We start from the raw sequence: 13,946 nt of genomic DNA, 5'->3' as shown, positions 1-13,946 counted from the left end.
TTTTTAAATGAATGCATGTGAAACAGGTTCCATGTACAACAAGACAGGCAGAGATGGAGAAAAAGAACACAGAACAGTTTAATTAATTATGGCCACTTTTGCCAGCAATAAAGCTTCCTCGGCCTGTTCCTCGGACAGTGAACATCTGGCAATATCTACATTTTCGACCCCTTGATCAGCTCGCTCTCTGAAAGTAAAGAAAACAGCTTATTTTTTTATAGATATGAAAACAATAACAGCAGATGTCATTTTTAGGACACGAACAATTAATTTTGATTGAAAATAAAGGTTTTGCTCTTGACAAAAAGACACACATGTACCTCCATAGCATATAACAATTTGCATGTGAATTATTATTTTACCTTTTATTTAACTAGGCAAGTCAGTTAACCTGTTGCTTCTACCCGGGACGCTTGCGTCCCAACTAGAGCTCTGGAAATGCAAATGCGCTACGCTAAATGCTAATAGTATTAGTTAAAACTCAAAAGTTCATTAAAATACACATGCAGGGTATCGAATTAAAGCTACACTCGTTGTGAATCCAGGCAACAAGTCAGATTTTTAAAATGCTTTTCGGCGAAAGCATGAGAAGCTATTATCTGATAGCATGCAACACCCCAAAAGACCCACAGGGGACGTAAACAAAATAATTAGCATTTCGGCGTTACACAAACCGCACAATAAAATAGAAAACATTCATTACCTTTCACCATCTTCTTTGTTGGCACTCCTAGATGTCCCATAAACACTATTTGGGTCTTTATTTCGATTAAATCGGTCCATATAAAGCCTAGATATCGTTATATGTAGACTGTGTGATAAATGAAAAAAACATCGTTTCAAAACGTAACGTCATTTTTAATTCAAAAAGTCGACGATAAACTTTCACAAAACACTTCGAAATACGTTTGTAATGCAACTTTAGGTATTAGTAAACGTTAATAAGCGATAAAATTCATCAGGAGGCGATGTAAAGATTATTAGCTGTCCGTCTGGAAAAATGTCCGGCTAGAAACTCAACGAAAATATCCGGTCCTAGACCGGATTAGATACGGTGTCCTGTATGTGTTTGACCAAGAAAAAACTCGAAGGGAAATGACAAGACTCTAGACACCCTGTGGAAGCTGTAGGTACTGCAACCTCAGTCAATTAATTATGGTTCACGTTTATCAATGGGTTCAAGTAGCGCATGGATATATTTTCCCCATTTTCAGTGATCAGTTTTTCCTGTGCTTTTCGATGTAAATGCCGTTCTGGTAAAGCCACAGCAGTGATTTAACCAGTTTTTTAAACGTCTGAGTGTTTTCTATCCACACAGACTAAGCAAATGCATATACTATATTCCTGGCATGAGTAGCAGGGCGCTGAAATGTTGCGCGATTTTTAACAGAATGTTCAAAAAAGTAGAGGGTCGACTGAAGAGGTTAAAGAACAAATTCTTATTTTCAATGACGGCCTAGGAACAGTGGGTTAACTGCCTCTTCAGGGGCAGATCGAGGATTTGAACTTGCAACCTTCTGGTTACTAGTCCAACGCTCTAACCACTAGGCTACCCTGCCGTCACTGAATAACCACACCTTCATACAAATGTGGTAGTGTATGCAGAATTCTTGACGCACAACCGAAGATGCTGCCATATCCTGCCAGCACGCCCACAAGCTAGCCACTCAGGAGCAGAATGATGATGCATGGAAGAGGGAAAGGAATGAGATGGGAACAACAATTTGTTGCAGGTTGGAGAGGGGGGCTAATAGCTGAACAATAGACTATTCAACCTTTACTAAAGAATAGTCTAATAGCCGAGCTAGGTGTGAAAAACACCCCTCCTATCACAGACCAGATTTGCCCTAACGACCAAGGGGTAGCTTGCTACTCAATGTAATAAAGTAATGACTTTTCAAATAAGTTACCTTACACGTTATGTTGGCTAACGATTTGTTAGCTAAACTGTTATTACGACAATAGAACAAGTCAAAATTCACCCAAGGCTGAAAAATGGCTTAAGAACATTGGCTGCACTGGAAACCTAGAGCGAGCCCATAGCAAATTAATGGAATCGAACATTCGCAGTGCCAGTTGCGAACATTCGCAACTGTGCTTATGTCTGCGTAAAAGTAGGGGAAAAATAAAAACTTCTGACTATTAACGAGCTCGCTGCCCAGACTTACGTCCCTGGTTTGAGGGTCCCTTTGGGTGCAGAGGGTCCCTCAAACCAGGGACCCTCTGCACCCAAAGACAACAACCACCCTCAAAGCTTTGTTACCCATCGCTCCACAAAATCCGTGGCCATGGCTCTTGCAGAGCAAGAGGAACAACTACTTGAAGGTCTCAGAGTGAGTGACGTCACCGATTGAAACGCTATTAGCATGCACCCCGCTAACTAGCTAGCCATTTCACACCGGTTACACCCGACTTGAAAAAAACAAAGTGTACACAGTGAGATATTTGGTGAAATAGACCGGCATGCCTCTCCATAGGAAAACAATGGGGAGAGCTCAGCGTTCCAAGGGCAAAAAGTATTTAGGGGCTAGCATTTGATGACAACCGAGCTAGCTGCCCAGGCTTACGTAATTAGAAAGAGGAGATTCTCATGATTAAAATGGCCCCCAACTTGAAAATAGTCTAAATATACACATTGCGAGATATTTTGCGAAATAGACAGACATGCCAATATTTCCGCCATAGGAAACAATTGAAAGACCGCAGAGTTCCAATATTATTTTTGTTCTTTACATTTTAACTATAAAACAACGTGAGCAGTACTCATTTCCAACAATACCGAAGCAGGCATTGTAATGTTGAACAATAAGCTGGGAATAGAACGTTCGGATGGCGAGTTGATGCAATGGTGCTCAATAGTACTAATCGGAGCTGGCAGGGTGAAAAATGCAGATGTTCATTTAGTTATGGATCCATAACGAATTACTTTGGGAAAAAATATCACTGATCACAGAAATATTGGAACAAAGTTGTCTAATGAAGGCAAACCATTTAGAATCCTCCAATCCTGTAGACTACTCCCGACAATCACGTTGTACAGTGCCATATTTTCCATTCCATCCTAATGGAAAACCTTAGGGTTTAATTTTTTGTTTTTCTCTGAATGGAAACACCATAATATTAATACAATTAATTAAGCCAAAAATCAATCCCATATACTATGTTATTACAAGAAAGGTTTTAAATTCTCTTGTAATGCCAATACAGAATACTATCAAATGCTTCTTAAAGATGCCCTCTGGTGGGTAAACTAGCAATAACTTACAGTAACAGAAGAAATGGCTGAGAATTAAATGACGTGCCACAGAATGCTGCAGCAGCACGCAGGGTGTGCCGCAGACTGACGCAACTTTAGAAGGAGGAACCACTATCCCCCTTTATAGATAGAATAGAAATGGCATTGACCTTGACCCTGGAGTAGAGGAACTTCAACTTTTATATGATAATACCCCATAATGACAGAGTGAAAACATGTTTTTAGAAATGTTAGCAAATGTGTTGAAAATTAAATACATAAATATCTCATTTACATAAGTAGTCGGTACATGTTCGAACCACCTTTGGCACCAATTACAGCTGTAAGTCTCTAAGAGCTTTGCGCACCATCTTTAAATTATTCTAGCTCTGTCAAGTTGGTTATTGATCATTGCTAGACAGTAATTTTCAAGTCTTGCCATAAATTCTAAGTCAAATCTGTAACTTGGCCACACAGGAACATTCAATGTTGTCTTGGTAAGCAACTCCATTGTATATTGGCCATGTGTTTTAGGTTATTCTCCTGCTGAATAACTGAATTTGTTTCCCAGTGTCTGTTGAAAAACGAACTGAACCAGGTTTTCCTCTAGGATTTTGCCTGTGCTTAGCTCCATTCTGTTTATTTTTAACCAAAAAAACTCCTATGTCCTTGCCAAAAACATGCATACCCATAACATGATGCAGCTTCCACCATGTTTGTGGTACTCAATGATGTGTTATGTTGGATTTGACTCAAACATAACGCTTTGTATTCAGGACATAAAAATAACTTTTTTTAATGGATTTTTATCAGTTTTACTTTAGTGCTATATTGCAAAACGGATCCATCTTTTGGAATATTTGTATTCTGTAAAGGCTTACTTATTTTCACTGTGGAGTAGTTTGGAGTAACTACAATGTTGTTGATCCATCCTCAGTTTTCTCGTATCACAGCCATTAAATTCTGTAACTGCTTTAGTCACCATTGACATCATGGTGAAAACACTGAGATGTTTCCTTCCTCTCCCTCAATTGAGTTAGGAAGGACACCTGTATCTTTGTAGTGACTTACTGTATTGATACCCCATCCAAAATGTAATTAATAACGTCAATGTCTGCTTTCTTTTTTTACCCCTCTACAAATAGGTGCCCTTTGCGAGGTATTGGAAAACCTCCCTGCTCTCTGTGGTTGAATCTGTCATTTGAAATCCACTCCTCGACTGAGGGACATTACAGATAATTGTATGCATGGGGTACAGAGATGAGATCATGTTAAACACTATATTCGCACAGTCCATGCAACTTATTTGTTGCTGTGATTTGTTAAGCACATTTTTACTCCTGAAAATATTTAGACTTGTCATAACAAAGGGGTTGAATACTTCTTGACAAAAAAACATTTCGGCTTTTCATTTTTTATTGATTTGTTAAACATTTCAAAAACTTAATTCCACTTTGACATTATGAGGTATTGTGTGTAGGCCAGTGACACAAAAGTTCTATTTAATCCATTTTAAATTCAGGCTGTAACACAACAAAATGTGGACAAAATCAAGGGGTGTGAATACTTTCTGAAGGCAACCTTGCCAGAGACCTTAAGACTCGTGTTAGCTTCCTGAAGTAATACGAGATTAGTTTATTTGAAGGAAAAAAGGTCATAAAAACGTCCATCTTTCAGGACCCTGTCGTTCAAAGATAATTTGTCAAATCCAAATAACTTCACAGATCTTCATTGTAAAGGGTTTAAACACTGTTTCCCATGCTTCTTCAATGCACCATAAACAATTAATGAACATGCACCTGTGGAATGGTTGTTAAAAAACTAAAAGCTTAGACGGTAGGCAATTAAGGTCACAGTTATGAAAACTTAGGTCACTAAAGAGGCCTTTCTACTGACTCTGAAAATCACCAAAAGAAAGATGTCCCGGGTCCCTGCTCATCTGTGTGAATGTGCAATAGGCATGCTGCAAGGAGGTATGAGGACTGCAGATGTGGCCAGGGCAAAACATTGCCATGTCCGTAATGTGAGACGCCTAAGATAGAGCTACAGGGAGACAGGACGGACAGCTGATCATCCTCACAGTGACAGACCATGTGTAACAGCACCTGCACAGGATCGGTACATCTGAACATCACAACTGCGGGACAGGTACAGGATGGCAACAACAACTGCCCGAGTTACACCAGGAACGCACAATTTCTCCATCCATGCTCAGTCTGTACGCAATAGGCTGAGAGAGGCTGGACAGGGCTTGGAGGCCTGTTGTAAGGCAAGTCCTCACCAGACATCACCGGCAACAACGTCGTCTATGGGCACAAACCCACCATCGCTGGACCAGACAGGGCTGCCAAAAAGTACTCTTCACTGATGAGTCGCGGTTTTGTCTCACCAAGGGTTATGGTCAGGTGCGGGTTTATAGTCAAAGGAAGGAGCTTAAACCGAGGCCTGTACTCTGGAGCGGGATCGATTTGGAGGTGGAGGGTCCCGTCATGGTCTGGGGCGGTGTGTCACAGCATCATCGGACTGATCTTGTTGTCATTGCAGGCATTCTCAACGCTGTGCATTACAAGAAAGACTACCTGCAGGCTCATCCTGAAATGACCCTCTAGCATGACAATGCCACCAGCCATACTGCTCGTTCTGTGCGTGATTTCCTGCAAGACAGGAATGTCAGTGTTCTGCCATGGCCACGAAGAGCCCGAATCTCAATCCCATTGAGCACGTCTGGGACCTGTTGGATCGGAGGGTGAGGGCTAGGGCCATTCCACTCAGAAATGTCCAGGAACTTGCAGGTGCCTTGGTGGAAGAGTGGGGTAACATTCTGCTGCAGTCCATGAAGAGGAGAAGCACTGCGGTACTTAATGCAGCTGGTGGCCTCACCAGATACTGACTGTTACTTTATTCCATTTCTGTTAGTCACATGTCTGTGGAACTTGTTCAGTTTATGTCTCAGTTGTTGAATCTTGTTATGTTCATACAAATATTTACACATGTTAAGTTTGCTAAAAATAAATGCAGTTGACAGTGAGGTGATGTTTCTTTTTTTGCTGAGTTTATAAGTAAATATGCACTCGAAATTCAAGCAAACAAATACAGGTCTCAGTAATAGTAAGAATTTTGCACAGCTATCTTTTGAAATGTAAGGCTATATTGTCTGAGATGGCTTTCTCAGAGAGAGATACACAAATTCTGTTTGTGTGCCTGCATATGTGCATGTTTTTTTCACCTTTATTTAACCAGGTAAGCTATTTGAGAACAAGTTCTCATTTACAACTGCGACCTGGCCAAGATAAAGCAAAGCAGTGTGACAGAAACAGTGTGACAGAAACAACACAGAGTTACACATGGAATAAACAAGTCAATATGTCACGGCCTGACCTTAGAGAACCTTTTATTTCTCTATTTTGGTTAGGTCAGGGTGTGACTATGGTGGGTAGTCTAGTTTTTTTATTTTCTATGTTGGCCTGGTATGGTTCCCAATCAGAGGCAGCTGTCTATCGTTGTCTCTGATTGGGGATCATATTTAGGCAGCATTTTTCCACCTGTTGTGTGTGGGATCTTGATTGTGTATTGTTGCTTTTTAGCCCTACAAAGCTGTACGTTTCGTTTGTTACTCTTTCTTGTTTTGTGCCGGTTATCATAAATGAAAAATGATTAACCTACCCCACGCTGCATCTTGGTCTGACCATCCTTCCAACAATGATCGTTACACAATAACACAATAGGAAAAAAAGAAAGTCTATATACAGTGTGTGCAAAGGGCATAAGGAGGTAAGGCAATAAATTGGCCATAGTAGCAAAGTAATTACAATTTAGCAGATTAACACTGGAGTGATAGATGAGCAGATGATGATGAGTAGATGATGGTGTGTAAGTAGTGATATTGGTGTGTAAAAAAACAGCAAAGTAAATAAAAACAATATTAGGCTGAGGTAGGTAGATTTGGAGGGCTATGTACAGATGGGCCATGTTCAGCTGCAGCGATCTATTAGCTGCTAAGATAGCTGATGTTTAAAGTTAGTGAGGGAAATGTAAGTCTCTAGCTTCAGCGATTTTTGCAATTCGTTCCAGTCACTGGCAGCAGAGAACTGGAAGGAAAGGCGTTCAAAGGAGGTGTTGGCTTTAGGGGATGACCAGTGAGATATACCTGCTGGAGCGTGTGCTACAGGTGGGTGTTGTTATCGTGACCAGTGAGCTGAGATAAGGCGGAGCTTTACCTAGCATAGACTTATAGATGACCTGGAGCCTGTGGGTCTAGCGACAAATATGTAGCGAGGGCCAGCCGACTAGAGCATACAGGTCGCAGCGGTGGGTGGTATAAGGCGCTTTGGTAACAAAACGGATGGCACTGTGATAGACTACATCCAATTTGCTGAGTAGAGTATTGGAAGCTATTTAGTAGATGACATCGCCGAAGTTGAGGATCGGTAGGATAGTCAGTTTTACTAGGGTAAGTTTGGCGGCGTGAGTGAAGGAGGCTTTGTTGCTGAATAGGAAGCCGACTCTAGATTTGATTTTGGTTTGAAGATGTTTGATATGAGTCTGGAAGGAGTTTACAGTCTAGCCAGACACCTAGGTATTTGTAGTTGCCCGCGTATTCTAGGTCAGAACCGTCCAGAGTAGTTCAGAACATCTGCGATCTGGTTTTGGGTGAAGGAGAAGCTGGGGAGGCTCGGGCAAGTAGCTGCGAGGGGAGTGGAGCTGTTGGTTGGGGTATACCAGGAGGAAAGCATGGCCTGCCGTTGAGAAATGCTTGTTGAAATGTTCGATTATCATGGATTTATTGGTGGTGACCGTGTCACCTAGCCTCAGTGCAGTGGACAGCTGGGAGGAGGTGCTCTTGTTCTCCATGGACTTTACAGTGTTCCAAAACTTTGGGGATTTAGAGCTACAGGATGCACATTTCTGTTTGAAAAAGCTAGCCTTTGCTTTCCTGACTGACTGTGTGTATTGGTTCCTGACTTCCCTGAATAGTTGCATATCGTGAGAATGGGAGCATCTAGCTTAGATTGCAGGACTGCTGGGGTGTTAAGCACATTCCAGTTTAGGTCACCTAACAGAACGAACTCTGAAGATAGATGGGGGGCAATCAATTCACATATGGTGTCCAGTGCACAGCTGGGAGCTGAGGGGGGTCTATAACAGGCGGCAACAGTGAGAGACTTATTTCTGGAGAGATTAATTTTAAAATTAGAAGCTCGAACTGTTTGGACATAGAACTGGAAAGTATGACAGAACTTTGCAAGCTATCTCTGCAGTAGATTGCAACTCCTCCCCCTTTGGCAGTTCTATCTTGACGGAAAATGTTGTAGTTGGGTATGGACATTTTTTGGTGGCTTTCCTAAGCCAGGATTCAGACACGGCAAGGACATCAGGGTTGGCGGAGTGTGCTAAAGCAGTTAGTAAAACAAATTTAGGGAGGAGGCTTCTGATGTTAACTGTCATGAAACCAAGGCTTTTTCAATTACAGAAGTCAACAAATGAGAGTGCCTGGGGACACGCAGGGCCTGGCTTAGCCTCCACATCACCTGAGGAACAGAGGAGGAGTAGGATGAGGGTAAGTTTAAAGGCTAGCAAAACTGGTTGTCTAGTGCTTTGGGGACAGAGAATAAAAGGAGCAGATTTCTGGGCGTGGTAGAATAGATTCAGGGCATAATGTGCAGGAAGGGGTATGGTGGGGTGCGGATACAGTGGAGGTAAGCCCAGGCACTGAGTGATGATAAGAGAGGTTGCATCTCTGGACACGCTGGTTATACTGGGTGAGGTCACAGCATGTGTGGGAGGTGGGACAAAGGAGGTATCTAAGGCATGTACAGTGGGACTAGGGGCTCCGCAGTAAACTAAAACAATGATAATTACCCTAAACAACAGTATACAAGGCATATTGACATTTGAGAGAGGCATAAAATGAGGCATAAATCAATCACAGGTGTTGATTGGGAGATTGCTATGTCATCAACGTGTAAGACAACAAGATCTAATCAGCTAAGACAACAACAACAGGTAAAATGGCCATGTATGGGCAGGGAGGGTCGGTTAACTACACACAGTTAACTACACACAGCTAGGGCCGACAGATCAACTTAGGTAAACAAAGTGGAGTACCGTGATAAATGAACAGTCCAGCAGGCATCAGCTATGTAGCCAAGTGATCATAGGGTCCAGTGTACAGCAATAGATGAAACGGGCAAGCCGCTAGGTATTTGTTACTACGCTAGCACGCGGGAGACACTGCGTTTAAAGTTAGCAGTCCGGGGTAAGTAGAAGAGTCTCCTCCGTCGTCCGGCAAAGACCGGTTGAAGGCACAGCTGATGAAAATACGTCTGCGGGCCACTTGTGGGGGGGCGGGGCGCCGGGCCAGATGGCGAAAGAGGTAGTGTAGTTGTGGTAATTTCGTTTGCTAGCCGGGAGATGCGCCTGGCTCAGGGCTAATTCGGGGCTGGGTCACTCAGTGGCAGCTAGCTAGATGTGATGATCAATGGTCCAGGGTTTACGGCAGGAATCTGGCGTTGTAGTGGAGAAAAACGGTCCAAGGCTGGCAGGTATTATCCAGGCTAAAAAAAATGGTGTGTGCGTGCTGCCATTAAATAATTTTGTTTTTGGTATTGTAATTTGCTCAACATTTCTTTGAATCGTCATTGTGTTTTCTTAGTGACTATTTCAGATTTCAAATTGCCTTGATGTTTTTCAGAACAGAGTGTGCCGGCTGTTTTTGTCTCTCTCCAGTCTGGCTGTGGAGCTGCGATCACTGCTTTGAATATTGATGAGAGTTCAAAGAGATTGTTAGCATACGTTTCTTTCTGATTACAGCATCACTAATATGACCAGTGTATATCTGCTACTGGTGTGCTGTGCTATAACTTATATTGATATTTGAGCATAATCTCTCAATCATGTTTTAATGAGTAAAATTATACCTGCAAAATGTTACTGTCCATCCATATTTTATTGTTTGACAGATATAGTATGAAATGAAGTGGAGATAGAGAGAAGGGAGCTGCAGTGTAGGGCCGGTAGATGCTGAAATTTGTACCATGGCAGGCAGAGGAATCATATACATGCTTTAACGACAAGGCCAGCCTCAGGCACCAATAGCTTATGTTCAAAACATTTTTTTTCTATGGCCTGACATTGTCAAATGAATATTTCATCAAAAGAGATGAGAGGGATGCTCTATTGCATCGAGAGTTTGGTATGACCTTAGGAAAGAGGATCTAATTGAGGCCGTTAACCTAAAGCTCTGGATTAAGCTGTCAGTTAGCCTGCTCCATGTTTTCAATAATTTTCAATAAACACTCTTTACGTTGACCTTATTCCATGCAGATGTGCATGAGTTATTGGTTCCCTTAAATGACACGGCATGCTTTTCATCCACTTCAACGGGAAAGGCAACTGGAAAATGTTAATGTCTCAGAGACTTACCCAAAAGGTTGGCTGGTCTTCATTAAAGTCCCGTAAATCACTTCTGTATTCCCTTTTTGTTTGCTAAGCCCTACTGACCTTAACTTTGCTGTTAAAATATAAAAACATGAGATACCATGGGATTGGTTAACCTGAGGTTCCTCAGGTCTCCACCGACATAGGTAAATCCGCATTTAATTTTAAAGCACCTCATACCTGGAACGGATCGGCGTCCTGTCAACGGGACAGTTGTAAATCATGCAGCGCCTTGTGTCACGATCGCAGATTTTAGAGAAGCAATAAATGTTGGTACTTATAAGTGTCTTATATCGGCTGAAAGCTTAAATTCTTGTTAATATAACTGCTCTGTCCAATTTATAGTAGCTATTACTGCGAAAAAATGCCATGCTATTGTTTGAGGAGAGCTCCTAACAACAAAACACTTTTCACGCACCTTAGGTTTGATAAATTCACCTCTGAAGGTGAAACGTGTACTTGCATTCTGAAATCTTGCTCTGATCTATCATCTAAAGGGTCCCAGAGATAACATGAGTTGTTGTTTTGTTAGATAAAATCATTTTTCATATCCTAAAAAGGTCCATATAGCATGCGTGATCGATTTTGTATTTCCACTCGTTCAATTTGCAAAGAAAGGAATCTGTGAAAATCTAACCCTAAACGTTGTGTCAACCAGCCAAATCACATTCGCATGTATTCCTCAGAGATCCTAGAATGTAACCAGACTTCACTATATCATTAGCGGTGTAGTATATCCTATAGGACACTATATTTGGTCAGAGAGCGACGCCTTCATGGCACGCCAATGACGCGGGCGGTCTTCACTTGAACGACTCTAACTTTGTCAAATAAGCACCCATCAGGGTCAACAAAGCTAGCTAGATAGCCAATGAGCTGGGCTTTACGGGAGTATCCGGTAACCCTGTATGTGTCCTAAAATGTAGCTACTAACCTTGTACAACAGCATGCCTTTTCCCTTTGGACAAAAATTAGAATTAATATTCAGAGTTATGAAGTTATAAAAATTGGTTGTTTTGCAAATTTTGAACTTATAATATGGCTACTAATACCGGAAAAGTTCAATCAAAGTCCAAGTATACAGATTTGACGATATTCTTGCAGAAAAATGTAATATGAATGCAAATGTCTCCTTCACGATTTGCCCAAATAATACCTGGGTGACTTCACACTAGATGTCATGTAGTTCGCTCATACTTCAAGTTATCTGTCTGAAACTTTGCACATACACTGCTGCCATCTGGTGGACACCATCAGACTTACAGAGTGATTGCTAGAACTGGGACTTTTCTCTTGCATTTCAAAGATGGTTGTAGAAAAAAAAACGGTTGTTTTTTTCTTAGTATTTTCTTCCACCAGATCTATTGTGTTATATTCTCCTACATTCAATTCACATTTACACAAACTTCAAAGTGTTTACTATCAAACGGTAAATATACATATCCTTGCTTCAGGGCCTGAGCTGAGATAGATTTGGTATGTCATTTTAGGCAAAATTGAAAAAAAGGAGGCTATCCCTAAGAAGTTTTAACTCTTGAGGTTCCTCAGGTCTCCACCAAACTAGGTGAATCCACATTTAATTTTAAAGCAGCTCATTGCTGGAACCAACTATAAAAGACATTTACAATGGAATGTTTTTGTGCCGCTCGGGAAATTTAAAATATTGATTGGGGACCTTCTTAGTGAGGAATGTAATTGTTTTCTTGTAAATGTGTGTTGTGTGGTAATTTTACTTGTTTTATATTGTATTTGATTTTTGATTTTCTCAAATGAAATTGTAGATGCAGGGCTTCCTTGTGAAAGAGACCCTTGTATAAATAAACTCCTTGCTTAAATAAAGGTAATATAAAAATATATACCTTAACGTTGCCTCGAGGATCCTCCGTTCCTCCAAAACCACATTCCAAAGTGTGTGTTTTTATCTGAAAAGATATTGAAAATAAAGTTAGACACGTTTTCTGAAACTCTGCTGTGATGTATTTGTCCTGTTGTGATGTATAGCTGCCAAAATTGCAAACTCGTTATTGATTTATTGTTGTCGTTTGCATTTTAATTGGATTTCATCAGTTATACGCTTTCATAGAATTCTGTCTGCTTACACATCATCAATAATGGATTATGTGATGATCTAAGTCAAGAGCTATGAACTACAATGTTGTTATAAGATATTGCAAGTTACATTTCAGTGTGTATTAGTCTGTACGACACTTTTGATAAAACCGTCTGCTAAAATGGATGTACTATGCTATATATGATGTGTTGGGTTATTTTGAGTGGGACTGTTTTCTGGAGATTCAGCATGTATGTTCAACTGGATTGATGTGGGATTGTATCAATGGTTCACTGGGCGCAGAATTACCATGCTGCCTCAGCACAGGTGCATTCTAGTCCCTTGGTGCGTCGTACTGTATGACATGATTGTCTGCGAGGGGATCCATGAGCTCAGTGGCAGAGCAAAAAAAGTCATGCAGTAGGGAAATTCAGAAGGCATGTTGTGTGTGTGTGTGTGTGTCTTGTCTCACGCATCACTGAATACTTGCGCTCCCAGGTGGCGCAGCGGTCTAAGGCAGTGTAGGCTGTCATTGTAAATAAGAATGTGTTTCTAACTGACTTGCCTAGTTAAATAAAGGTTAAATAAAATAAAATACTTATCCACGCTCCATCTCCTCTTCCTCCGTCCTCTTGATGCCGTCCATAGGAATGAATTACATGTGTGTGCAAGCACTGCTGCAGATATAACCATGGTTTCCTGTGAGTTTGGAAGACTCCCCTCACTATCGCTTTGTCTCGCTCTACTGTTGCTAAATTGCGTTCTCTCTCTCTTTCTGTAGGAAGTGACTTCCATAGCAGCTGTCTCCCGGCGTTGGTGCGGACCCCTCCTGTTATGATGCAGTCCACTCTGGATATGAAGTCCTTCATGTCCTTCCCGGTGGACACCACATCAGCAGTGGGACTCTTCCCCAACTTCAACACAGTGAGTCTCCTGCTATCACTTCCTATCTCGCTGAACTGCTCTGATCTGAATTGATAAGTGATGCTTTGGGCTGGACAATTAAAGCTAAAGTTGGTGATTGGTACATCCATTTTGGGACTTTAAAATTAATACAAATGAATACAACCTATATACAAATGGCTCATAAGCTTGGATCGACTGTCTTACCCCATCAAAAATGTCTTGTTTTTAGGAGCATTTATGTCCACTTGTTCTCATGTTATCTTTTTGGTCTCATCTCTTTCACTTCATTCTGTGCTGTGCACACCTTCCCATTTACTC

At 41.3% G+C, this 13,946-nt stretch overlaps 1 protein-coding gene across 1 annotated transcript in view; it reads left to right on the top strand.

Annotated features, from left to right (window-relative positions):
• Positions 1-13,946, top strand: part of LOC115134624 (zinc finger protein 385B-like) — a 118,807-nt gene that overhangs the window by 39,894 nt on the left and 64,967 nt on the right. Inside the window, exon 2 of the mRNA XM_065021601.1 lies at positions 13,504-13,646. Within this exon, the coding sequence (XP_064877673.1) occupies positions 13,504-13,646 (143 nt within the window). The remainder of the gene's footprint in view (positions 1-13,503; positions 13,647-13,946) is intronic.

Source organism: Oncorhynchus nerka, linkage group LG2 (genome assembly GCF_034236695.1).
Source record: "Oncorhynchus nerka isolate Pitt River linkage group LG2, Oner_Uvic_2.0, whole genome shotgun sequence".
Taxonomy (NCBI): domain Eukaryota; kingdom Metazoa; phylum Chordata; class Actinopteri; order Salmoniformes; family Salmonidae; genus Oncorhynchus; species Oncorhynchus nerka.
The sequence above is the reverse complement of the archived record's forward strand: the minus strand, read 5'-3'. Positions and strand labels throughout refer to the sequence as shown.